At 47.7% G+C, this 26891-nt stretch overlaps 1 protein-coding gene across 1 annotated transcript in view; it reads left to right on the top strand.

Annotated features, from left to right (window-relative positions):
• LOC111145354 (FERM and PDZ domain containing 2) overlaps positions 1-26891 on the top strand; it is a 76989-nt gene that overhangs the window by 37339 nt on the left and 12759 nt on the right. The window contains exons 16-27 of the mRNA XM_022500209.1: positions 2877-3093; positions 7077-7177; positions 8352-8444; positions 9790-9897; positions 9987-10103; positions 13197-13402; positions 17078-17182; positions 17924-18017; positions 18896-18981; positions 21017-21164; positions 22870-23084; positions 25421-25519. Coding sequence (XP_022355917.1) covers positions 2877-3093; positions 7077-7177; positions 8352-8444; positions 9790-9897; positions 9987-10103; positions 13197-13402; positions 17078-17182; positions 17924-18017; positions 18896-18981; positions 21017-21164; positions 22870-23084; positions 25421-25519 — 1589 coding nt within the window. The remainder of the gene's footprint in view (positions 1-2876; positions 3094-7076; positions 7178-8351; positions 8445-9789; positions 9898-9986; positions 10104-13196; positions 13403-17077; positions 17183-17923; positions 18018-18895; positions 18982-21016; positions 21165-22869; positions 23085-25420; positions 25520-26891) is intronic.

The following is a 26891-nucleotide window of genomic DNA, read 5'->3' as shown; positions in this document are numbered from 1 at the left end:
AGCGGGGAGGCTGCTCCCCCCTCCCCCACCTACTTGTGATCTCTGTCAAGTAAATAAATAAAATCTTAAAAAAAAAAACTTGCAAGGATATAGCACAATATTGTTAACTATACTCACCACGCTGCCTATCAGATCTCCAGAACTTTTCATCCTACAGCTTGGAGTTTGTACTCTGAACCCATTTCCCTCACCCCCAGCTTGTGACAACTACCATTCTCCCCTCTGCTTTTATGAGTTCAGCTTTTTAGATTCTGCCTATAGTGAGAATATGCAATATTTGTTTGCCTGACTTATTTCACTTAGAAGAATACCCTCAGAGTCTATCCATGTTGTCTCAAATGGCAGGATTTCCTTCTTTTTTATGGCCAAAAAATATCATGTGTATGTTATATACATCCACGCACTTCTTCTTCCGCTCCTGTGCTGATGGACACTTAGGTTGTTTCTGTGTCGTGGCTATTATAAATAGTGCTTCAGTTGAATATGGGGGTGCAGAGATCTCTTCAATGTAGTGTTTTGCTTTCCTTCAGATCTATACCCAGAAGTAGGATTCCTGGATCATTCAGTAGTTCTATTTTTAATTTTTTGAGAAACCTCTCTACTGTTTTCCATAGTGGTTGCACAGTTTACATTCTCGCCAACAGCGCACAAAGGGTCCCTTTTCTCCACCTCCTCGCCAACAGTCGTTGTCTCTTGTCTTCTTGACAAGTAAACTTTCGGACAGGTGTGGCATTTTACTGTGGTTTTGATTTGCATTTCTCTGATGATTAGTGATATTGAGCAGCTTTTCATTGGCCTGTTGGCCGTTTATATGTCTTCTTTGGAAAAATTAGATAATTTTTCTTTGCCTTTAAAAAAATGTCTTTGTATTAGAAACTCTTTCTGCGGACCCCATTTTCAGTGATTGCATCCAGCTAAGAACTGGCTGAGTCCATCGGATGGCCCCGTGTGGTCCTCAAACTCAGTAAGGCTACAAGTGATCTCATCCTTCCATACAACTCTCTCCACTATGATCTTTGTCTTGTTCAAGTGAGACCACCCACCCACCCACTCTGTAAGAAACTGGGTGGGGAGCGGGGGTGGGGGCGGTTCCCAACCTGCATCCGTTTTTCATCTCCCACCTCTCACTGAGTGCCCTCAGACTGACCTGCCACTCAGTCATGTCCCTCGAATTGTCTTGCTTGCAGGCTTCAAAGCAACCTTTTAAAAACACTGATATGATCATGCTCTTCCACACTGAAAAATTGCAGGGGATTTCTGCTGTCTGTAGGGACAATCCCATTGCCCTCGTGAGAGGCACATCAGACTCTCCCCAATATGGCCTGAACCTTAACTTATGTCTTGCCCCGAGTGCTCCATTTTGAGCTCCAGCTACACTGCATCTCGGATGAATCTCCGCTGCTACTGTTTTTGTCTCTGTGTTCTGGGCTCTTCCATTTCTAGTGTGGACTGTGGACTGCCGACTTGAGTGTAGGTCCTACTCTACCACTTACAAGCCCTGGGAGCTTAAGCAAATTGTTAGTTCTCTTAGCCTCCAGTTCCTCCTCTATAAAATGGGTATAACAATATATACCCCTACAGGGTTATTGTGAGGCTTATGCTTACCACTTGTGCTTACCACTGTGCTGAGCACGTACTAAGCGTGCAGCAGACATGTGTCATAGGTGTTGACATTACTGTTGTTGCTTTGTGTCTGAACGGGCCCAGGCTCTGGTGTAAGATACTATACAACTCGGGCAAAAGCTGCAGGTCATATCCAAATCGCTTGTAGTCTTTGTTCTCTCTTTCCCGCTGTGTGTGAGTGATAGTATCAAATGTCTCAGAGACACAGAAAATTCTTGAAAAGCATTTCGGAAAGGCAACCTTTTTATGGGGGCACACCTCTGGCGATGGACCAGACACCATTATAGAGCAGGGGGCAGTTCTGCTTGAGGAAATACATGCTCACGGACCCCCTGGTTGTGGAAGCACTTCACCATGCTTTGCACAAGCATGCGCGTGTGTGCACGCGCACTCACACACACATACACAACACACAAAACCAGTGCCTCAGAGGTTCCATGTGCCTGAGCGTTTTTTCCTTCTGTTTTAGCAGGGAGCAGATGGCCAGAATTTAGTCATCATTTTCCTTTTTCACAATACAAACTGGGCTTTATAAAGCCTAGTTAATTTAAGAACTCTATCAATCAAATCTCAGTTTCTCCTAAATGACATGAATAGCGGTGAGAGTCACTTACATGCACGGTCTTGAGTTAGGGGCTTCATTACAGCCATTTATTACATCCTTCTGCGTGAAGGAGAAAGGGAAGTTCAAGGCTGGGAGACGTGCTACATCTGATATGCATTTCTATTTCAGAATGTTGGATCTTAAATTTAAATACCAGGGAAACTCAACTGTGTAGAGGTTAAAGATTATATTCCACAGGCCAGAGCCTAATCTTGGAGGCCAGGTGATTTGAAGACCCAGTTGTCACAATGTTTGTGAGGACAGTTTCGTAAAGGCAGCATTCAGAATGGATGATGGCAGTAAATTTTATACCAGGCTCTTTCTACAAGTTTTGTTGTGACATTGTCGTGAATGTTAACACCCATCAGAACCTTGGCTGGGAGCCCGTCAGCTACAGGGGGAGGGAGAGCCTCTCCTTTCCCTCCCTGTGTTTCTGAGGTTGCTTTCATCAGCGAGTGCTACTTAGGAAGGCTTGGCATCCTCGGGACTAAGCACAAGAACCTCCTGAGTCAGCCTGCGGACAGACTAAGCGGAAAGAAAAGTGGTAGTGGAGCCCGGGGTCTGTGATGTGGTGTTGCCCCAAGGATGATAGATCCAGAACCATGCTTCTGTGGGTTTATGCTGCTCATGTCTTTCTCCCAAATTTCAGACCATGATAAATGTGTGCAAATGCCCAGTATGAGTTTTGCACACCTGGCCCAGTCCAAGTCTCTCACTTGGATTCAGAGATTATCAAGCTCAGAAAATGCACTGTTTGCACCCGCACCCGGGCTGGAGGCTGCTGCAGGGGGCCTGCTGGCCGCGTCGATGGATAACTTCGCTGTGGAAACCAGCAAGGAGACTGCGGCACGGGGAAACCGAGGCAGGTGGGTTTGACACTCTTGTTCTCTGAGCCCAGACCATCTTCTACTTGACACTCTGGAGCATCCCGTCCCTGAAGAAATTGTTTAAAGGATGTTAGATGTCTAAGGGAAGTATCCATTCATTCAACTGCCAACTGATTCCATAGAAATCTCCTGAAGGCGTGATAGGGCAAAGTCTCTGCTGATGTCTGCAGGGAAGAGATCCTATCCCCCATGGGGTTGCACTATGTTTTGGTGGAGAAAAAACTAGGTAATGAGACAAAACCAAAGAGCTCAAAATAAATAAACCCCTTTGGTCTTACCATGAACCAGGGACTGTTCCAAGCACTCACAAACACATCAACTGATTTTGCCCTCACCTCCCTGGGAAGTAGTTTCTATCATTCTCCCAGTTGTGCTGGGGAAGAAATGGAGAGTCTGGGCTTTGAGCGCATGTGGCTGGCCCTGGAGGGCAGACTCCTAACCTCCATGCTGTGCTGCTCTCTCTATGGATGGATGGTTTGTCATTTAATTTGTAATTGAAGATAATGAGCTTCGAAACATAAATTTACAATATAACACATGGATCTGTAAACTTAAAAATAGCCTAGAAGTTGGATTACACTTACATGGCAAGTTCTAGAAATAGCAGAGACTCACAGGCAGCACGTGACCCGTGAAGGTTGCTGGAAGAGCTGCTTTTTGGAATGAGTTATACATTAGCTTCAGGGCAGGCTCCATAGCTCAGTGGTTAGAGCACTGGTCTTGTATACATTAGCTTCAGCAAGAGGGTTCAGGTGATTGGTCTGAACTGTGATGTCTGTCTGTAGCCACCTATCTAGAATGCTTTTCTATGTATAAATATTATATACTCCAAAGTAATTCTTAGAAGAGCATTGCCCATTGTCCCAGATTCTATTGGTGCAAATATGTGTCACCATGTAGGGCAAATGAAATCAGTAATGATGGAGTCAGACTATTGGTGTACCAACTGTTGTGTCACAAAGGACTCAAAAGCACTATTAGCCTATTAGAACACCAACCATTCTGTTATTCTGTTTCACAGTTTTGTGGGATAGAAGTTCTGGCAGGCCTTAGCTGGGTGACTCTTCCTCTTCAGGTGGCACGGCCTGGGGTCACTGACTGTGCTCAGAGGGACTGGTCTGGAGGCTCCGAGATGGCTTTCCTTACACGTGTGGGCCCTTAGTAGGGATGGCAGGGAGAATGAGTTCCGCTGCGCACCTGTCAGTCCCTGCGTGGCCTTGGGCCCTCGCCACGTGGTGCCTCCAGCCAGGTAACTAGGCTCCAATTGGGCAGCTCAGGGCTCCACGGGCCCAAGGCGAGGCTGCCTGTCTTCTTAAAGGCTGGGTGGGCCTGGAGCTGATACAGTGTCACTTCTGCCAGTCTCCTTTGGTCAAAGGCCTGCCAGGTCAGGACAAATTCGAGAGTAGCAGAGAGAGACGCCACCTCTTGATGTGTGAGTGGCAAAGAGTGCGTGACCATTTTTAATCTGTCCCTCGGCTGATTGTACTTGACCACATGTTCTAAATGAGAAGCCTGAAGAGGCTGTGACTGACTCACGGCCACCTTGAGATTGTCCTTACGGCAAAGGAAACTTCCCCAGGCTGGTGGGCTCCTGAGGATCTGCCGGCGGGCTCGCCCAGGAAGGCCTTTGCAGCTCTGCGTGGCCGTCAGCCTTCTCAAGAGAAAGCTGAATCTGAGGCCGCAGTAAGCCCTGCCACTGCGTTGTTTAGTTCACAAAGGCCACGTTTTCAGGACCCTTAGTGACTCACCTCAGAGGTGACCGGTAGCTCTTCTGTGAAAAGGAAGGATTTTCTGTGAAAAGGGAAATTGGGTTTTCCGTGAAAAAGGCAATTGGGTCCTCGGCCAGGTGGCAGGTCCCTAGAAGCCCCCCGTGAGATGATGACTGGGTGCAGCTGGTTTCATGGAGGTAGTGATAGGAAGCAGGAGTGAGCGGGGAGTAAGGGACAGGGAGGGAAAATCCAAAAAAGGAGGGCAGGGGCGCCTCAGTTAGTAGGCCTCTGACTTCATTTTGGCTCAGGTTGTGGTCTCAGGGTCGTGGGATCCATCCCTGTACTGGGTTCCGTGCTCAGCCTGGAGTCTGCTTGTCCCTCTCCCTCCCGCTCTGACGCTGAGGGCAGTGTTATCAAAGTAGCTGGTGTGGGCAACCAGGCCTCGTTCTGATGACAAGGGTACAGAAGTCCTCGCAGAACTGTCTGTCTGAGGGACAGGCACATGGACATGTCGGTGCTCACTCCTTCCGCCTCTGCTGGCGTGTTATCTGGGGGGAGGCATTCACTCTCTCACACTTTAAGGCAAGGTGAGGACAGTGGGGGAGGAGGCCACCAGAACTCTTTTCATCTTGCAAAACCGAAACTATATGTGCTAAACAACAATCTCCATCCTCCCCCCTGAGTCCTTGGGACCACCATTCTACCTGCTGCCCCCATGACATTGACTCCTCCCACTGCCACATGTGAGTGGAATGACACAGCTAGCCCTTCTGTGGCTGGCAGTAACTGGCCAGTCCCGGGCCTTTTAAAGCAGAGGGGGTATCTGTGGCCAGATCAGGTAGGCCATGAAAACCTAGGGCATAACTGTCCTTACCTTTTTCCAAAGGCCCTCCCAAATGCTACCTTGTCCTCATAGCCTCTCTCGGCCCCTTCAGGACTTTCTCTGAAGCCCGTGCCTCTCTCTGGGCATGCTGGCGGGCTCCATCTGGCCGGAAAGGCCCCGCCCCATATCCTGCAGTGGGCTGGGGACTCCCAGAAGGCAGAGCCCACATCCGATCCACCTTCAGCCTCGGTGCCTTGTCACCCCAGGGGCTGACACCTGGTAGGCGCTCTGTGAGCTAGGGTTGAACTTGCTGAAATGCCCAGTATGGACAGGAGCCGAGGCACACTGAGGCCTCATTTCTAATTTCTGAAGAATGGCTCTGCGCTTGCCCCTCGCCCCTGCACCCGTCTTCTCTCCCCCTTTGCCACTCTCCTTCCCTTTGGGGGAAGGAGCTCTGTCCCCTCTGAACCGTGTCAGGCTGCATGCGAAGAACACAGGGCAACACGGATCCAAGGGGAGAGGGAGAGGCGCAGTGGGAAGCTGCCAAAGCCTGCGTCCCCACCTGCGTCCCCACCTGCGTCCCCACCTGTGTCCCCACCTGCGTCCCCGCCTTGGTCTGGCTGCCTGAAGCAGGGGGCGGGCGAGGGTCACTGAGCCTGGGGCCAGTCTGGGTGATGAAAGGCCAAATCTGTCCGATGGTGGCTTTCCTGCTCTTCTCTCTTTAGAGGAGGCCTCCTTCTGGCTTTTTCTAGGGCTTTGAGCCCCGGTGGCTGTGCCTCTTCTCTTTCTCCCTCTCTACTTTGCTCATCCTTCCGTGTAGTTTATCTTGTGACCCGGGGGCAGGGCAGTGTCACCCCTGAAGTCATTATTCTCCTAGGGCATAGAATACTCTTTGTTTACTAGAATACTGGCTAAGCCAAGGCCAGCTGCATGCCTGCCTGAAAGGGTCTTGTTCCAAGCTTGGTATGATGAGGGGGGGGAGACCGCAGGGCCCGTCATTATGGCAGTGCAGGACGTGCCCTGCCCGACTCAAAACAGAAGCAAACAACAACAGCTTGGAACCCACTAAGCTCCATACTTATGACCTTGTTTTGGAGCCAAAGGTGGATTATCATCTCACAAGCATGGGAAGTAATATTCCTAATTTTCTGGTTAAGGAAAAGGAGGTTTTGAGGGGCATATATCCAACTCAAAGGAGAGACAGAAGGAGACTCATAGGAGGCCCTGGGGACTCTAGGGTCCCCTCTGAGACAGAAAGACCCCAAATCTATTCTTCCCAGTGCACTCCTGACAACGAGGTCAGCCCGTTGATGGGTCTCGTGCCTGATGGGGCATGTGGCTGCCTTTCCCAGGCCACCATCCAGACCCAGATATGGCAGGAAGGTGCCTCTGAGAGTCACCTTTTCTCATCTTGTGCCCTTTCCCTGCAGCCCTTGCATGCGTCGGGAGCAGCTAGAAACCATCTCTTTGATCCAGAAGTCCACGACTCGTGACCCTGTCTCTGGGCTGCCTGTGGAGAGCATGTACATGGGTATGGACCGGGTTTGGGCCAGGTTTGGGAGAAAGGAAACCTTCCATGCGATGCTTGCTTGAAAACTTTTGTGGCTACTTCATGTTGCCTTCCCAGTAATAGTCACAATCTTCCTGTTTTTAAAATTAATTTTAAAACTAATTATGGTCAGGAAGAGCCCTTGCAGTCCACCTGCGGCTTGGGCTGGGCAGGTGGATCTGGAATGTGTTAGCGCTGGTGAAGGTCCTCGACGCTCTGGTCCAGCATGAAGAGTACTTGCTGTGGAATGGTGTGGTCACAAACTCACCAGCCACTTCCGTTCTGCTCTTCACGGACCCGGAATATCACTTCTGCCCCTTCACCTGAAAATGTAAACAGGGGAGGCAGCGTTCTCCTCTGTCATACACCCTCTGGGGAAGACCTTAGGGAAAGGAAAAACAGAAAGATTCCAGATCTGGAGAAAATACTTAGACTTGACTGGCCTTAAGCCTGGGGATGGACCCTGGAACTCCACTGGGCCACTCTTTACCATGAACTGTTGCCAGGCTCTACTGTGGTCCCCAGGATGGAAGGTGGGAAGAGGGATGTGAAGAGCATGGAGTGGTGGGTCACAATGGGGGATGTGCCCACATGCTCTGTGGTCAGCATCGGAGCTCTCCACCCCAGGATTCCAGCTTGCTGAGAACGACGTCGGGGCCAGCTTTGGGTCTCCTCCAAGACCCAAGCTCTGGAGGAAATGCTGCAGGGTGCCCTCGCTGATCTGTGGGGCCATATTGCCTCTGATTAATTTGAGACCCAGGAGGGGAAGGCTTTGCTATCCCATCTCTGTGCTCTAACCTTAGTTTTACTTTTCACTTCCCACAAGTACATCGCTGCTCCAATTCTGTCTTGTCCCAAGACCAATGCAGGAAAAAGTAGCTATAGTAAGTTGTGTAGAAGATAAGCCCCATGTCCCCTGCCCCCACTCTCGCCTCTGCTCCTAATGAGCCAATGCTGACCCAGTGAGGGTATATATGCTTCCGAAGATGCATACTGACCCAGCGAGGGGTATCGAAAGTGCGTGTTCTGTGATCCATTCCTGGTATTGTGTGTGTGTGAGCACGCACGTGTGTTAAAACACTGTTTACCACTTTTGTATCAAGGCTCAGATAATTTGGGGGGAAAGCACAATGTGGGGCTTTGTTTCTACCACTAGGGCCACAAAATGACAGGAGAAAGGGCTTTATAGCTGAACCAGAAGGAGAAATCACGCATGTGACACTGACCCGGGATCTGCATCGTGGCTTCGGTAAGAGGGCTCCTGGCAGGTGAGACCCAGTCTCTCCCTTGGGGCAGAAGGGAGGTATGTGCCATTTTTTTTCCTTTTGACTTTTCTACTCCCCTCTCCTGCCTCTCTCCCAGCTTGCCTTTTACAGCGATCACTTCTTTTTATTCCCTTTAAGTGTCCCTAACAATTAATAGGACTCTTGGAACAAAGTCTTCCTTTTAAGGCTGATAAGATTTGGGGGTTCATATCTTCAGAATTTAAGTACAAGATGAAAAGAGACTTTTTAGGGGTGCCTGGCTGGCTCAGTCATTTAAGCATCTAACTCTTGATTTCAGTTGAGTTGATGACCTCGGGGGTCATGAGATCAAGCCCTACATTGGGCTCCATGCTGGGCCTGAAGCCTGCTTAGGATTTTTTCTTTCTCACTCTCTCTGCCCCTCCCCCCACTCTCTACCAAAAAAAGAAAGTGATTTTTTTATCCTAATACCATGTAGCAACTCTTCTCCAGTATACTTAGATTCTTAACGATGGGAAGGAATAGTCAATCTTTTTCACATCTTTATTGTTTATTACTTTTAAAGGCTCTGAAAAACCACACAAGAAACAAAACACTGAGACAAGTTACTCAATTAAAAATCACCTCTCGCTGGATAAGATCATGCCATTTGAGACAATGTGGATGGACCTAGAGGGTATTATGTTAAGTGAAATAAGTCAGACAGAGAAACAAATACCATATGATCTCACTAATATGTGGACTCTAAAAAAAAAAAAAAAAGAATTAAAGAAAGCAGAATCAGACCCATAAAGACGGAGAACAAACAGATGGTTCCAGAGCGGTGGGAGGTGGGGGGTTGGGCAAAATGGGTGAAGAGGAGTGGGAGATACAGGCTTCTAGTTATAGCATGAATAAGTTGTGGGAACGAGAAGCACAGCATAAGAAATACAGTTAATGATATTGTAACAGAGATGTATGAGGACAGATGGGAGCTACTCTTGTGGTGAGCACAGTATAATGTATGAACTTATTGAATCACTGTTGTCCATGTGAAAATAATGTAAAATCGTGTGTCAGCTATATGCAAGGAAAAAAAAATCTCTTTCTTATTTCTGATTATCTACTGGGGCAAAATCCAGTGCACATGGATGAGTTGTATTCCTAGCTTTTGCTGTGCTTACTAATAGGGGGCAATCAGTTTTTCTCCATGTGTCTCACAGAGTGGAATGAGCTGTTTGAGAATCCGAGGACTTAGCTAGAAATATCAGCAGCTCCACTTGGCAGCTGGGTGGTCTCAAGTAAATAACCTAACCTCTCTGGGCTGCCAAATCATTAAGTATCATCTTATTAAATATCATTGGATTACAGGCTTTGTCATTAATGAGGGAGATGGTGTTGGCAAAGCTGACCCTGGCATCTTTATATCTTCTATTATACCTGGGGGACCAGCTGACAAAACTAAAAAGATCAAGCCAGGTACGTCTTTTTAAATTGCCAAGGATGGTGCCTTCTGGAACTTCTCTTTCTTTCCTTGATGGTGTGATTAAGATGTTTTATTTTTCCAGGAGGGCGGATACTGGCCTTGAATCACATCAGTCTGGAGGGCTTCACATTCGACATGGCTGTTAGAATGATTCAGAATTCTCCTGACAGCATAGAATTAATCATTTCTCAGTCAAAAGGTATGTCTTCACTTGTGTTCAGAAGGTGGCAAACCTCTTCTATCTTCAGCAGGTTGTTATTACCATGAGGTACTAGGTCCTTAAGTTTATGTACGCTTGACATTGCTTTTCTCAGAGTGGTGTCGTGCAAAGGACCACTGTTGTGACATAATCCATAAGCTTGGCAGGCCTATGGGCAGACTGGGCTCTGCTGTTGCCTGTTCTGCCCGAGGGGTGTGGCCTATTCCAGTTCTTTATCAGATATGGTCCATCCAGCCATTGCGTGGTTTTCTGCCCACTTTTCTTGCATGACAGGGAGGATAGTCACTTTGTCAGCCAAGTCCTTATGGAAAGTGGCTGCTCCAGAGTTTCCATAGTTGGGGCTTGGATGTGGCAATCACCTGGGGAGGAGACTGGAGAGCTGTACTGGAAAGTGATCTCACAGAGTGGGCATGCTTGTGTTACCTGGTTAAGACTTGGCCTGTTGGAGATCATCCAAAAGAGCAAAGTTCTTTTAAAACATGCTTTTATTTAACCTTAAGTGTGAGAGAGCAACAATTGCCCATATCAAAGAATAATATTAATATGTTTACTTGGAGTGGGTTGGGGGAGGAGGGTGAAAGTAATGGAGGATGTGGGGCACCTGGAGGACGCAGTCAGTTGAGTGTCTGACTCTTCGTTTCTGCTTAGGTTGTGATCTCAGGGTCATGAGATTGAGCCCCTGTGGGGCTCTGTGCTCAGGATCGAGTCTGCTTGGGATTCTCTCTCTCCATCTCCCTCTGCACTCCCCCATCCTCTCCCCTCCCCACTCTTTTTCTCAAATAAATAAATCTTAAAAATATTAAAAAAAAGAAGTAATGGGGGATATTAATATTCCCTTCCCTCCTGGTGACCTGGAATCACCACTGAGTTTCGGTTGAATGAGCCTGTAATTTAACCAGAGACTGCCTATGAATCTAGTCTCCTGGATTTCTTTCTCACACTCTGGGGTGTGTGGGCAATTGCCCTTTATGTACAGAAATGCTTCACATCACACCAGCCAACATTTTCTAGGTCTTAAATGTAGGTACCCCATTTGCCTTGCCCTCTGTAAACCACACGTATTCTCTCACACTTGCACAAGTTTACATGATGGCCAGAGGGTTTTCCCAGGTGTCTGAAGCTGTCCCTGGACAGAAGCTACAGGGGATGGGAGGTGGCAAAGTAAGAGCTTCAGCACGTGCCTTCCATCCTGTGGCAGGAACAGAACCAGGGGCTCTGCCCCAACTCCTGAGAAACATCAGCCCCAGTTGACAATCTCTTTTGGATTTCCCAACATTGTCACTGTTCTTCCCATAATATTTTAGCTTTCCTTGCATTTCCCTCCACATTTTGCACAGGACTAGGAGAAAAGGAAGGAATCAAACTATCCTTTTTTTGTCAGGAAACAATGTAGCTGAGTTGGGAATGATTCAGTGTCATTCAAGGCTGGTTGTGGCAGTGTGAGCTGTCAAAACTGGGCCCAAGGTCTGTGAGGCTTAAACCAGTTTCATGCTAGAATTTTGGACAGTGGGTTTCCCATAATGCCTGTGATGACATGTCTTTCCATCCTAGGGCCCCAGTCCCCTGTTGGTAGCTCTGCCTACCAGAGTTGGTGGTCTTTACACAGCTGTAGGGGCTTGACTACTGTGAATTTCTATCTCATTAGCTTGCTGTTGGAGCAGGTGCTCTAGACTTGAGGTCAGGGACAAGAGAGATAATGTTCCCATCATGGGAAGCCATCACTCTCTAGAACAGACTGAATTTTCATTCCCCACAGAAGGTCTCCTGGCTTGTATTTCCATGAGGAAGGCTCATGTTGTACAGCTTGACTTTTTAATTCAGTAATAAGTTCCATCCTCATCTCTCATGGAGGGTGTGGAAGAAAATGAACAGATGCTTCCGACATTGCCAGAAGGACAATGAGAGTAGAATCTGTGAATGAGATCGTGAGGAATAAGGCATTACAGAACAGTTGCCCCACCATTCCCTCCTGAATACCTCTGGGTTTGAATAACTTCCAATCTAACTCATTAAATTACAGTTCATTCAGTGTGTGAGTTTGGGAACTTCCTTGAGTGCCAATGAGTCTGTATCAAAAGTAAACCTACTTGTATGTTTCTATATCGACATCTAAAGAAAATTAGACTATTCTGCCTTCCTCCCACATATATTTGTTAAACAGCTAATATTAACATATTAATAATAAATGTCTTTATTAAGGCCCTACCATGTGCTAAACTAATTTCTCTTCCTCTTTCTTGCTACATAGGTAAAATCTCTCTGTGTATATAATTTCTAAGCCCTACCAACCCTAAAAGGTAGTTGACATTATCTCTACTTTACTTAGAAGGAAATTGAAGCCCAAAAATGTTAAGTACCTTGCCCAGGGTTTTACTTATTGATTCCTGACCTCACAATCTTTTCCCTGTTCTGTGCCAGGTTAAGGGTCAGACATGGGGTAAGTAGGAATAAGTGTCCCAGCTTTTGTCTACAATGAGTCCACCATCTTGTTGTGACCAAGTCCTCCCCAGAAAACCCAACACACTAGTCTTTGGGTCACATGTTGATTACAGGTGTGCTCAGTGGAAATTCCAGAAGAAGCCAAGTTTAAGGCATCACCACATGCTGGCTGTGGGATTCTGGGCAATCTACTTAATCCTTTTGACTCTGCTTTCTCACTTTTGAAGTGGGATAACCCCTTCTTGGTAAATGTGTTGAAAATATGGAAAGACATATACATATAAAATATGTGTGTTTGTGTGTGTGTTTGCACATGCATGTATGTGTGTGTGTGTGTTTGCCAGTACATGACGAGAAATTAGTAAGATGGAGCTGGAATTATTAACTCTCCAGTTGCTCCTATATTTTCATAGTTGAGTCATAAACCTCTACTTAGGTTTTTAAGTCACACCCAGAATCCTCCCTTTCTCTATTCTAAATTCATCCTCTTTCCCGAGGTGCTAAACTCACTTTGTTCCCAGCAGCTATAAAAGGTCTCTCTGTCATTGGAGGAAAATCTTGTACCCCATGTAACATGATTCCACTGAAATGCCAGTCTTTCCAAGATGTTGGCTTCTTGACCTGTTTTTATAGGTTTTTGTGGAAGTACCCCAAGTGAGGAAAAGAATAGCATGGCCAATTCTGGGGTCTTCTCTATAGACAGCCCAAGCAACTGGCATCAGGGAAACTTTTCACCACACAAGCAAAACCAGGAGAAAAATATTGAAGACCTCGAAGTGGCTCAGACTCAGAGCTTACTGCCCAGGGTGAGGCCTCAGCTTTCCCCTTCGCCATTAAAGGTAATCATCCCCTTGGTTCCCCCTCTAGAATTTGGAAGAAAAAGAACAGGTTGTAGAGCCCAACAGTCCCAGCTCCAAAGTCCCTCTTTGCTCTCTTTTTGCCATATCAGCTAGATAAAATTTACTTAATCTCTCTGACCCTCAGCTTTTCCAAAATAAGTACCTGCATTGCATGATTATTGAGAAGAAGGTAAAGGGGGAAAGGCAAAGCTCCAGGTGCAGTGCCTGGGCCATGGGGTTCAGTGTTGGGTCCTCCAGTGTCCTTGGTCACTGATTATATTTGTTACTGGTAATAACATTGGCTGCCACTGAGGGCAATGTACGGGCAGACATCCCATATATTCTTGGCCTCTAGTGCTCGAACTGCAACTCAATGGCTTTGCTTTTTGTCAGTGCCAGGGAGGCAGAGGACAAGGCCAACTTTGGGATACAGAGGGCCATGTATTTCAGTCCTACCACCTCAAGCTGTGTCTCCTTGGACATTGGGTGGAAAGGTCTCCTTTTGCCCTCTAGAACTTTCTCCTTTCTGCTCTGGGCCCTGTGAAGCTGATGTTAAGAGACCCTGTCAGCCTTCTGAGAGGCCCCGCGTCTAGGAGAAACTCTCCACTTTCCTTACACTCACACTAGGAACCCACTCACAACACTTCTGACACTGTTGTAGTTTTTTACCCTAGAAGCAATTCTGACAGTAACTGAGTGGAGTTAACACTAGATCCCACAGTTTTTGTAGGACTGGGCTCAGTCCCACAAGACTGCCCCCATCAGAAATGACAATCACAAGTAGTAGGTCCCCAAGTTCCCCACATTTGTCTGAAGTTGGTTACAAATTGGAGGTTCCCGTGTCCCCTCCTTGGGTTTGATATTTTCCTAGAGCAGCTCATAGAACTCAGGAAAGCAGTTTTCTTGTTACTGCCAATTTATTAGAAAGGATGTTTTAAGGGGTACAGGTGAATAGCCAGTGGAGCGATCCATAGGGCAAGGTCTGGAAGGGTCCCAAGTACAGGAACTTCTGTCCCTGTGGAGTTGATGTGTGCCATCCTCCCAGCACATACATGTGTTCACCATCCCAGAAACTCTCTGCATCCCATGCTTTTGGTATTTTTATGGAGACTTTATCACTTAGGCTTGATGGATCATGAACTCAATCCCCAATTCCTCTCTCCTCCCCAGTGGATGGAGTGTGGGGTGAGGTGGCAAGTTCCAAGCTTTGAATCATCGCTTTGTCTTTCTGGTAACTAGCCCCCATCCTGAAGCTATCCAGAAACCCACCAAGAGCTGCCTCTTTCAAACCAAAGACTATCACCCAAGAGATTTCAAGGGCTTTGAGAGCTCTGTACTGGAAACTAGAGCCAAAGACCAGATATTAGAACAAGAGATGCTCCTAGCCTCTTAAGACTTAGGAAATTACAAGGGTAGAGGGAGCTGTGTGCCAGGAAGCGAGGAAAGGCCCATATATATATTGCTATTATTTCACACTGTGGTGGCAGCCAGCATTTGGGTGGGAGTAAGGACACTATTGTCACTCTCTGCCTGTGCTCAGGTGGGCTATGTCCCTCTTCTGAAAACCCAGGTCCTATCATGTGCTCCTCGCCATAGAACACTCTGTAGGTCCCATTGCCCACTCCCTCCTCTTGCTCCTCAGGCTCTGAGAAGGGAAGAGCACCTACCGTTTCTAGGCCCAGGATGTCTGGCCCTCCTTATTGGTTTCTTCAAATGCCAATGTCTCTGCAAAGTAGGCCTCCTCATATGAACTCTTCTCCATGGCCCAGGCTGAGCTTGCTGAGACTCAGCTTGAGTCCACCTCAGCCTCTCTCCATCTCATTTTTATCCTTTATGAGGAGAGATAATGTTGGTCCACAGAGCCATGGAGACAGAGATGCCTCACAGTAGGGCTCCAGGAATGTTAGCTCCTTCCCAATTGGCCATGGTTCTCACCCCACAAAGAGCAGGCTGAGGGGTCAGCAAGAGAATACTGGGGACATTTATTGAATGAGTAAGCATGTGTGAGGCAGCACCCCAAGCATTTACGTGTGTTGTATTACATAAGCTTCATTACAGGCCTATGAGATAGTTATCATTATTGACCCTTTTTGTAGTTGGGGTGCCTGAGACACAGAGGGGAAATGAAGGTACCCAAGGTCTCTCAGGGAGTAAGAGGCATAGCTGGGATTTGAATCCAAGAAGTGGGACTCCAGAGCAGATGCTTTCACCGCGGGGCTACACTTCAGAAGGCCCCTCTTGACAGGAAGCAGGGCCAAGAGGGATTCAAGTTGGGGCCTCTGTGGCTGCAAACCTGTGGGCTGGTTTTGGCCAGTGGTTGAAGGGAGCAGTGGTGTTCCAGGGCTGCAGCTGACCGTGGTACAGACTGTAGACACTGTACAAGCCAGATTCTTCTGGGTCACAGGGCTGGCTCTGTGGGCAGGTAACTTTTTGTGACATAGTTAAGTTCACACTCTTGCTTTGGATTTCAACCTCAGTGTTCCTTTACTCTTTGGAAAAATTTTTTTAAAGATTTTATTTATTTATTTGAGAGAGGGAGAATGAGAAAGAGAGAGAGTGCAAGAGAGGGGAGAGTCAGAGGGAGAAACAGACTCCCTGCTGAGCAGGGAGCTCGATGTGGGACTCGATCCTGGGACTCCAGGATCTTGATCTGAGCTGCAGGCAGTCACTTAACCAACTGAGCCACCCAGGCACCCTATTCTTTGAATTTTAAAGTGTGGACAAAACTCTTTGCCAGACTACACAGTCTGGAGTGTCTCAGGAAAAACTGGAGTTTTGTCTGTTCTATACCCATCGCTTTGGAAACTTCTGTTCATAATTTTCCAGGTTACTTAAGCCTGTCTATTTTCCTATTGTATTAATGGTATTTTCTAATACAGCAAACCAGGAAGCAGCTAAGCAGAGGAGGCAGATAAGACCAAAGGCTGGGAGTACCCGTGGCTCCATCTTCTGGGCACAGTTCATTAAAACCTTCTTCCCAACTAACTAGTAGTTCAGTAGGGGCAGGTCTGTCCTATCAGTGCTGTCCCCTCAACTTACACAATGCTTGACATGTAACAGGTGCTCAATTAATGTTGCATGGTTGGATGAATGAATAAACAAACCACCCATGAATAAACAAACCACTCTTGTCACAGTGTTGAGCCAAATTCCTGCCACCTGGTAGATAATTCTTGCCTTCTGTCCTTTCCACTGTTAAGTAAGACCCCGTGCAGCTACTCTTGCTAGGGATGATTGAAGTTCCTCCTGAGGTTGTCTTCTGCTTAAGAAGCTGCCATGTATCTGGAATCCAACGTCACTTAGCTAGTGTCATGTGTGAAGCTACCAGGAAGTGCCTGGATGGCTTTAGTTCTCACATGATATTTGTATCCTGAGTGGAAACAGGAGGGAACCTACATGTATTGAGCCCTGCTATGGGCCGTGTATGATTCACAGTCACATTGAAAAGGGGATTCCTCATTCCATTTTTGTGGATTGGGAAGGTTGGAGAGACCAAGGAACTGGCCCAAGGTCATAGAGGGAGGAGCTGATAAAGCTGGGAATGACCCCTGTTGAGCCTTGAAATTTATGCCCCTTTTGGTGTGCAATACTGGCGAGAGCTAAGACTCACTATCTGCTCCTGTAGGCAACTGTCTTCATGCCTTCTTTATTTTCATTTGTTTTTTCTGGTGACAGGGTGCTAGTTCTTCTTGTCCTCCACCACCTTCAGAAATCAATGTCAGTGAAATCTACTTTGTGAAATTGGTTAAAGAAGATGGGACGCTTGGATTCAGTGTGACTGTAAGAATTATTAGGCAAGCTTGGGAAGTACATGGTTGAAAAGACGTCCCTCTGGAGCCTTGGTGGGAATTCCATTCAGATGGCAACCTCTGATAATGTGCCCCTTGTGTACAAGCAGCTCATGGGGAATGGCGAGCCAAGAAAGTCAGTGGGACCTCTGCGGAGTGGGAGGTGGGAGGACTTAAAGACCACCTGGGAGATGCAAGGCACCCTTGGGAGGATCAGACTCTCCAAACAGTGTGGGTAGGATTGGGTGATGGGTCCTGACTCTGTGGTTATGCCGCACAAGAAAGGAAGGGCAGTGGAGAGTGCCCTGTGTCTTCACTGTGTAGTGAATTCTGGGTTTGTACCTCCAAACCAAGACTCAAGCAGACAGGACATGCCAGGCCAGCCTCTGGGCCCGTGGCTGCATCTGCCTATGCTGTCTGTTGTGTATAGGGAGACAATGTGGGGCATTGATGTGACTTGGATTTCGGAGCACCTGCCACAGGCCAGTGCTGGGCTCCCTCCTGCCAGCTGTAATGTTATACTCCTTATGGGGCATCTAACCTTGCCACACAGTAGACAGTATGGTCTGAACAAACAAGTGAATGTCTAAGATGTTGTCACATGGAGATGAGGTAAGGGGATCGCATGGCATCCGGTTGTGGGAATCTCTTTGGGAGGCCAGGGAGGTCTTGGTTAGAGGGGGCAGACAGGTGGTGGTGAGTCTTTCACTGTGTTTCTCATTGTGTTTACCAGGGTGGCATTAACACAAGCGTGCCCTATGGAGGTATCTACGTGAAAGCCATCGTTCCTGGAGGGCCAGCTGCCAAGGAAGGGCAGATCCTACGGGGTGAGGGATGGAGTCATGTGGGGAACTGCCTTCCTAGCTGTGATAAGCCCTGGCCTCTAGACCTTGCTCTGTTCTCACTCTAGACGTCATGCAGATGGTTCCCTCTCTAGGTCCTGGTTTCCTCACCTGGGAAAGGGGCCGATTCAACCAGGCCTATCTCCATGATAAGTTAACAAGGGGATGAAATGTCTGTGGTGGTGCACTGGGAAGCACAAGTTGATTTTAAAACAGGAGGTTTTAAATAAGCTCGCTGCTGTCTGGTCTACATGGAAGAAAGTAGTGCTTCCCATTGAGGACAGAGCATGCGTCATTGACTCTCACTTTAGTATCCAGGGAGGACAGTGACAAGCCTCCTCCTTGCCCTTCCTCACATCCACTGCTCTGAAGCGGGGGAGGTGGGGAGGATTTTTATTGCCCTCCAAAATAGCAAGTTGAGCTAGAAAGGGTACCCAAGATCTTAGTTGTCTCTATTTTCCTGAGAATTCCCCTGTCTGTCCCTGACATCAACCCATCAACCAGGTCTTTCTGACCTGTTTTGAATGTTAAAAAAAAAAAAAAAAAGCACATCCTGGAGATATAAATATTACCCCTAATTGACTTGAAAGTACTTTCAAAATGGTTTCACAGGAGAACAGTTTATACAGTTATACAGAGCTGGCTCAACCCGTCTGGGAGCCAGTAATAGAAAGGTTTCTGTATCATTGATCTATAAAGATGCTCAGAGAGGTGGCTGGCAGCCAGGCCGCATTTGGACTTCTCATGGCTCCGCTTCCTGACCCTCCTTGAGGCCGCGTGAAGGGTGCTGGGCAGGAGCCTCCAGCAAGAGTCATTCCTGTAGCCTCAGGAACTCAGAGACATGACCTCTGTCCCCCTCCCAGGTGACCGGCTCCTGCAGGTGGATGGAGTGAGTCTGTGTGGCCTCACCCACAAACAGGCAGTGTGTTGCCTCAAGGGTTCTGGGCAGGTGAGTGCCCCATTAGCAGGGAACTGTTCTTCTGCCTTCCAGAGCTTTCCTGGGCAACATTAGACGCTGCGGTGGTCTCTGGGTGGGAGGCAGACCGGCAGGAAACAAGTCTTTCTCCTTTGTCTTCTTTTCTCTTTCCCTTTTTCACTTTTCTATGGTGATATGAAAGCCAGGAGGAAGCAGACAGATTTCCTAAGCAGCATACCTCAACCCCTGCAAAGACCCTTGCAAAGCTGGCATTTCAGTTGCCTCGGTTCTGGAATCAGACAGCTGAACAGAGCTGATGTGGTGGAGGGACTTATCCCATCTGGCTCTGGCTCTGGCTGCTGCCTCACACTCTCTGCTCCAGCCCACACTGGGAGATGCTTCCATCTGCCCTCCAGCCCTGTCACCAGCTGGCCTTTGCACCTGCTCACACCCTCTCCCCTGTTCATGCTATTCCCATCACCTTGGGTAAATTCAGGCCACGCTGTCCTGGGATTCTGATCACAGTGAAGTAGAAATTCCAGACATCCAGAGCAGAAGGCACTGACCCATTATGGACTCCTTATTCTCTATGGTCCCACGCAGCATCTGGATGTTACCATGCTGTGTCCAGTCCTCTGCCTGAGGGTGGGAGCCCTTTTGTGTCTCAATGTCCTCAACCTCAGAGCTGGCATCACCCTCTAGGTAACTGGGGAGTTGGCAGAGACAGAAGGGACTCCTGTGGGCCCTTCTGGCATACAGAGGGAGTGGAGGGGCCCCTGTTTGCTTCCTTTCCCAAAGCAGTCTTCTGGTTTGCAGTGAAATTGACTTATGCTGGCCACCTTGGTTGACCTGTCTTGAGAACAGAGGCATAATTTATTAGTACTCTCTGCATCTTTAGACGTTTGCTAATGAACCTGGTCAGAGAAGGTACTTCTTGCTTGCTGCTGGCGGCTTGCTAGCCGTGATGACAGATGGGAATTGTCACACTGGGATCATGGGTGTGCTGCTGAATGACAATGGCAGCAGAAGGATGTTAGCTGGCCCAAGTCCCCTGAATGGAAGCTCAACATTTCTGAAAAGCTTCCAGGTGATGTCTAGTCACTGATTCCTGAATCATGCTTTGTGTAATGAGAGTATAGAGTGTGTAGGGAAGAAGGATGGAAAATCAAACCAAAAGGAAGGGGAAGGCCAGATTGGCATAGATCTGGGATATCCTGCTAGGTGATGGGAAACAATAGAGACTTAAAAAAATATTTTATTATTTGACAGAGAGAGACAGTGGGAGAGGGAACACAGCAGGGGGAGTGGGAGAGGGAGAAGCAGGCTTCCTGTGAGCAGGGAGTCTGATGTGGGGCTTGATCCCAGGACCCTGGGATCACAACCTGAGCCGAAGCAGATGCTTAACAACTGAGCCACCCAGGTGCCCCAATGTTAGAGACTTTTGATCAAGAGTGTTGCATGTTTAGCTTGTGTCTTAGATCAACCCATGGGTAGCCAGCCATGGGGGGTGTGGCCTGGGGAGGAGAAGATAGGGTCCAGGAAGCCAAGTTAGCTGGAGTTTGCCACAGTCCAGCTGGCCACTCGCAGCAGGAGAAGGAATGGAGGACTGGGAGCCCTGGGGGAAATGTTTCTGATGGTGAACAGGCAAATCTTAGCAACCAGATGGGCATTTGGAGGGCAGAAGGGGATAAACTGGATCCCTGCAGGTGTGGCCCCTAGGAGGTTAGTTGAGGGAAGGTTCCATGTTCTGAGAGAGCAGATGCAAGGGGAGGAATGTTTTAGGCAGAACGAGGAGAGAGTAGTGAAGGTGAGAGAGAGGAAGGTGAATTCGGCCTTGAAAGCGCTGAAATGGAGGTACATGTGTTACCTCCAGAAACATTTGTCCAACGGGCAGTTAAAAATATGGCTCTGGATCCCAATAAGTGGGCTAGATTGGAGATTTTAATCTGCGATTCAAATGAAGCAGCTATTGGAAGTATGAGAAAATTAAGAAGCATTTGCTGGGTGAAGGCAGAGGCTCCTGGTTGTCATATGAAGTGCAAATGGAGTTTGTCCAACCGTCTTCTAGGTTGCAAGACTGGTCTTAGAGAGAAGACGCCCCAGGACTGCCCAGCAGTGTCCTTCTGCTAAGGACAGGACGGGAGATGAATGCACGGCTGTTTCCTTGGCAACAGCCTTGCCCGGCAGGCCCGCGGGCTGTGTCTCTGCGACAGATGGTGAGAGGAGAGAGAATTGAGTGTTACTATTGTCATGTCATCCCGTGCTGCTTTTGAATTCTCAACTCAAAAGGGAAGGTAGGAAGGCTTCCTCTGGGTTCTTAAAAGATAGTGAACATGATACGGCTGGTGTTCGGAGGCAGTGGAAACCAATCTAATGGAATGTGATTCTAGGAAAAAAAAAAAATGCACTCTTCCAAAATGATTGCCAGGCGTAATTCTCCCCTCTGCCTTCTGCGGTTTCTCAATCAGGTGCCTGAATGCTTGTGTATAAATCTTTAGGAATGAAATTGGAATGAAAGGATCAGGCATTTTCTGACCAAATCTCCACCTTCCACCAAGACACTCATAACAAAAGATGTGGGGTGTGATGAGGCAGGCTGGGAGGGGAAGGTGCTCAGAAATCTAGCCTCGTTATTAGCATCATGCATGATGGTAAACGTCCATCAGTTTGCAGGGACATCATGGCATATCTACCAAAGGGCTGCCTCTCTGCACAGCCCTGTGATTTTGTTTCCTGCTAGGAAAACATGTACTCCCTTAGCATTTCATGATTTGGAGCTTAGCCACTTTTTAGTCCCTTTTCAGAGATTTTCCTGAAGGTGTGAGTCAGGTTGGAAGCTTGGTAACCATAGCGGGCAATGGGGTCGGGTGGCGGGGCACACGCATGCATACGATGAGTCTGTTTCCTCTTTCATTGCTCCTCCGCTCACTCCAGTGAGGCCCTTTGACAGACTCACTATCAAATGAAGTGAGGGGTCTCATTGCAGTGATGGTGAAATCGGTTGTGTGATACACCAGAAACAAATCTTTGGATGTTTTCATTCTCATTCCATATTAAGGTTTACGAGTCAGTGCTCTGTCCTATTAATTCATTGTCAAGTGAGTGGGAGGCAGACTAGGAGAGACCCAAAGGCTTCTCTGGCTGTTAGGCTAGTGAGGTTCCTGGAGCTGTGTCCATCTTTGCTGCCCAGAGACATCTGTTTTGTCTTATGGTCCGTCCACATGGCTAAAGAAAACAGTGGCTAACACATTTCCATAGATGTTACCAGAATTTTCTTCAGAGTCTAATTATGCAAAATTTTGTTCAAATATACTAAAAATGACTGAGGTTCTAAAGGAGTAATAGGAATATATATGATGTAAGTTTTATTAAATGATATAAGTATATTATACATGTCTATCAACTATGTCTTTACATATAAACCCTGTTGATTATCTATAATTGCTTTGTCCATATGATAACTACCTGCCACATGTGGCTATTGAATACTTGATATATAGCCAATCCAAATTGATAAAATATGTATTTGAACTTTGAAGACTTAGTTCCTAAGAAGGATGCAAAATATCTCATTAACACTTTTTAATATTGATTACATGTTGAAATGGTCCTACTGTAGTATATTGGGTTACAGACACTATATGAACAAGTTGATTTTACCCATTTCCTCTTAGTTTTTAAAATGCAGCTATTTGAGAATGGAAATTACACATGTGGTTCACATTTGCAGCTCACCTTATATTTCCATCAGGCAGCACTGATCTATAATAAGTATAATGGACTCTATCATAAAAATTAGCAAAATGAAATCTTTTTGTCAGAAATAACTCATTCACTTGACAGTTTACATCATTATGCAACCCAGTCAGCTTCAATGGGAATCTCCTAAGGGATTTATCTTGTCCATATCCCACAACACAGGTCCTAAGTTTGAAGTCACCCTGAAAAAAAATGCCAGTGGGTTGGGATTCAGCTTCGTGCAGATGGAGAGAGAGAGCTGCAGCCATCTCAAGAATGATCTTGTGAGAATTAAGAGACTCTTCCCAGGGCAGCCAGCTGAGGAGAACGGGGCCATCGCAGCTGGTGACATTATCCTGGCCGTGAATGGAAGGCCCATCGAAGGCCTTGTGTTCCAGGTAGGAGACCACACGGCTCTGTGTGCACACTGACACCAACCATGCTTTTTTTTAGGCCCACACACCATAAGGAATATTCTGGGCTCTTGAAAGTCACACCTGGAAGCTGGATCATACAAAGAAAGCAATTTAATTTTCTGTCTCAGTTCTTGAATATCTGACCTTGAGTAAGCCTTGTTTCTAATTAGATTTATAATGAAACTGAAGATAAAAGCCTGGCTCTGGGCTGGCTGAAGCTCTCTTAACATTCTAGGAAGTGGATGTGTGGGCTGAAGAGACTACAGTGGGTCCCTTCCTGCCCTTCTTCCCATTTCTCTATGAAATTTATAGAAGTTGATGAGCAGTGTTGCATCCGTTGTCCTGTATATATTCAAAAATGTAATTTAAAAAAGAGAGTAAAAAGTGGACACTTCTGGTGCCTGGGTGGCTCAGTCAGTTAAGCATCTGACTCTTGATCTCAGCTCAGGTCTTGATCTTGGGATGCTGAGTTGAAGCCCTGAATGGGGCTCCACACTGGGAGTGGAACCTACTTAAAAATAAAAAAGTGGACACTTCTCAAAGCTTATAGCACAATATCTCAATGGGATATTGTGTCAGGGTCCTGGCTGGAAATTGAGTCATTTGAGTAGAGTTTAATACAGATGTGAGCTGGTTGTTGGGAAGCTCAAGGGAGAGTGTAGAGCCCTGGGGCTGCGAACAGTGGGTGCAATTATCTATCTATACCTCCCAAGTCCAAAGGCGCATGGGAAGGAGCAGTTATATAATCCGGGAAACTGAGAGAGCCTGTGAAGTGGACCTGATGACATGAACAGTGACAGTAGCTGAAGGACCCAGCCATTCTGTGCAACGCCACGGGGAAGAAGGCAGGAAGACAAATATCCACCTGTCTTCCCAGCTCTGATCCCTGCCCATGCTCCCATTGGCTGAGCCCAACAGGAACCACCTCCCTCCCCTGTCTCTGATCCCACCCATGCTCCCATTGGCTGAGCCCAACAGGAACCCTCTCTGCAGTCTGCACAGGCCCACCTCCGGAACACAGAGCAAGGTGGAGAGTGGCTCTGGACTGAGTGATGAAGGGCAGAGAGTCCCCTGACAGCATATGCTTGGGTGGCAGTAGCTTCATTTTTCTGGCTTGTGACCGAAGACCTGTTTTCTGAGACCTAGTGCTGGGTCAGCAGCTCCATGAGGAGATAACGACGCAGAAGCAGGCAGTTCATATGTTCTCAGAGCTTGTGGTGGGTGGGACAAACAAGAAAACAGAACTGAGAGTGGAAGACAAGTGCCGTGAGAAACAAAAATGCCTGCCCCAGGGAACTGGGGAGAAAAAAGTGCTCTCCCCAGGGAACTCGAGAAGGAAGCATGTTCCGTTGCCGCTAAAGGGGGTTATTAAATGACATCCAGATTAGCGGTTCCCAAGTTGGAATGATACTGCCTTTCAGGGGACATTTGGCAAGGTTCAGATACATTTGTGGTTGTCACAACCGGCAGGTGCCACAGGCATCGAGTGGGCAAAGACCAGAGATACTGCTCGACATTCTACCATGAACAGGACAGCCCCACCCCCACTTCCAGCCTAAAATGGCAGTAGGAAGGAGAGGATGAGACATCCTGGCCTAGATAGGAAATGGGAACTATCAAGGCACCCTGAAGCCATGGAACCAGAGAGTGGGTTGGTGGAAGAGGCTCAGCATAGCCCGAGCTTAGGATGGGGAAGCAGGTGGGAGAGAGAGAGAGTGAGCTGAGAGGCAGCGGCAGGTAAGAACAGGTCGTGAGAGAGGCAGTTCAGTGGGAGAAGGCCCTGGTTATATCCACATTGTGGAAAGCATGCTCTTGAACACCATGGAGGAGGGAAGGTGGGTGACCCTGGAGGAGGCAGGGAGCACTGCAATTTCATAGGTGAGAAGTTCTGTGTGCCCGAGCTGAGCAGTGGAGGAAAGCTCAGGGCCAAAGGTTAAGCTTTAGAGATTGGGGTGCTGGCCTCTGAGATGGGGGATGCTGAGAGGAGAAGGAGGTTGAGATGATGAATAGCTATTTGTTTGAGTCATTTTCTCAGTGAAGAAAAGGCATCAGGATGGGCAAGTGCCACCATGGAAAGGCCCTAGGCAGACCCTGGCCACTTCTAGCCCAGCATGGATGCTTTGCCTGCATGGGAGCCTCAGGCTGGTGATTTTTGTGTCTCTCACTTTAGGAAGTCAGGCCCCTAACAGTGTTCTCCAAAGTTCTCTGGAGCCGAGAAACAGATCAAGGGGACACTGCCAGCTAGTGGGGAGCACATAGGAGGAGATGCCACAGCCATGTCACCCTCACATCCAACCACAGATTCTGGTTTCTCATAGGAGGTGCTCCATTTACTGCGAGGGGCCTCCCAGGAAGTCACGCTCCTACTTTGCCGACCCCCTCCAGGTGTTCTGCCTGAGGTAGACCAGGGATGGCAGGTAAGTGACGGTGCCCTCTGGTGCCTTCAAGCACCCCTTTTCTTGTCCTGAGAAACCCAGCTTTGTTTCAGGTAGGGTTCAAGGCCATCTTCTTCCACTGGGCAGGGAGATAGCTAGCCTCCAAACCTCTATTAGTCTGTGACAAGTTCATGAGCTCCTATGTCTTGTCTTGTCTTCTCCTTGCCCTCCTTCCTCTGCATCTCCAATGTTTGTGTCTTCCTGTAAGTAGTCATATGTTTAGATCTTGTCTGTGAAACTTCTGGACTCAGGCCTTCTGGTGGCCCAAGCATCCAAGAGGGGAAACCAGGAGCAAGAATAATACATACAAAACCAGACTGAGGAAAGGTAAGAATTTCCATTCTGAGGAATTGAAATGGAAAACAGGATTTATGTCCACTTTCCTAAAGCACGAGTTAGACACGTATGGTCTAGTGCAAAGAAGAGGCAATGAGATTGGGAGGATTCAGAATTTTTGCTTTTATATTTCTCTTAGGATGTCCAGAGAAATAAAATCAATAGGGTGGATGTGTGTAGAGGTATGTGGGTGGGAGGGGAGGTTAGGGAATGGGCTCATGTGGTTGTGGGGGTTGGCTAGTCTAAATTCTGCAGAGTAGGCAGGCAGGCTGGAAACCTAAGGAGGAGTCCATATTGCAGTGTGTGTCCCAAGGCAGACTGGAGACAGAATTCCTTCTTTCTTGGGGATTTCAGTCATTTTCTCCTAAATCCCTCAACTGATTGAACATGGCCCACCCATATCATGGAGGGTCATCTATTTTACTCAGTGTCTGCTGATTTCAATGCAAATCTCATATAAAAAATGTCTTCACAGAAACATCTAGACCAGTATTTGACCACACATCTGAGTACTGTGGCCTAGCCAAGTTGACAGAAAAAATTAACTGTCATAATGCTGCTGGTGGGGGCCTGGGACACAGATGCTGCAGCAAAGATTTGAGTGCCTGAGATTTATGGGCCCTGCTCTTGGGAACAACCCCTGGGAGGGCGAGGGAGGCCAGGCTGGGTGGAAGGAGACGTTAACGTTGTGCAGCTGCAACAGGGGCCTCTGCTTATGGCACAGGGAGCTTTGGAACTGGGATGGCCCCTCAGAGCTGCCCTGAATTGGGACAAGAGAGCCATGCCTTTGCATTTTGTATCAACCAACACTGCGGTGTGGGCTGTCGCAAAGGAGGGGACTGGGCTTTGCCTGAGATGGCTCCCTTGAGCTGAGCTGAGCACGATTCTTGGGGAGGAGCTGGGTGTGAACTGTCAGTAACCAGCACTCCCGGAAGCTGGGGGATGAAAGCCTTCGTCCTGGGGAGGCGTCTGTTTGGGTACCCTCTGTTTGGGTACCAGTCACCTGCACCTGCTCTGC

This window comes from Enhydra lutris, unplaced genomic scaffold, assembly GCF_002288905.1.
Source record: "Enhydra lutris kenyoni isolate GAN:26980312 unplaced genomic scaffold, ASM228890v2 scaffoldscaffold12, whole genome shotgun sequence".
NCBI lineage: Eukaryota > Metazoa > Chordata > Mammalia > Carnivora > Mustelidae > Enhydra > Enhydra lutris.
This window is presented reverse-complemented; position numbering and strand designations above follow the sequence as displayed.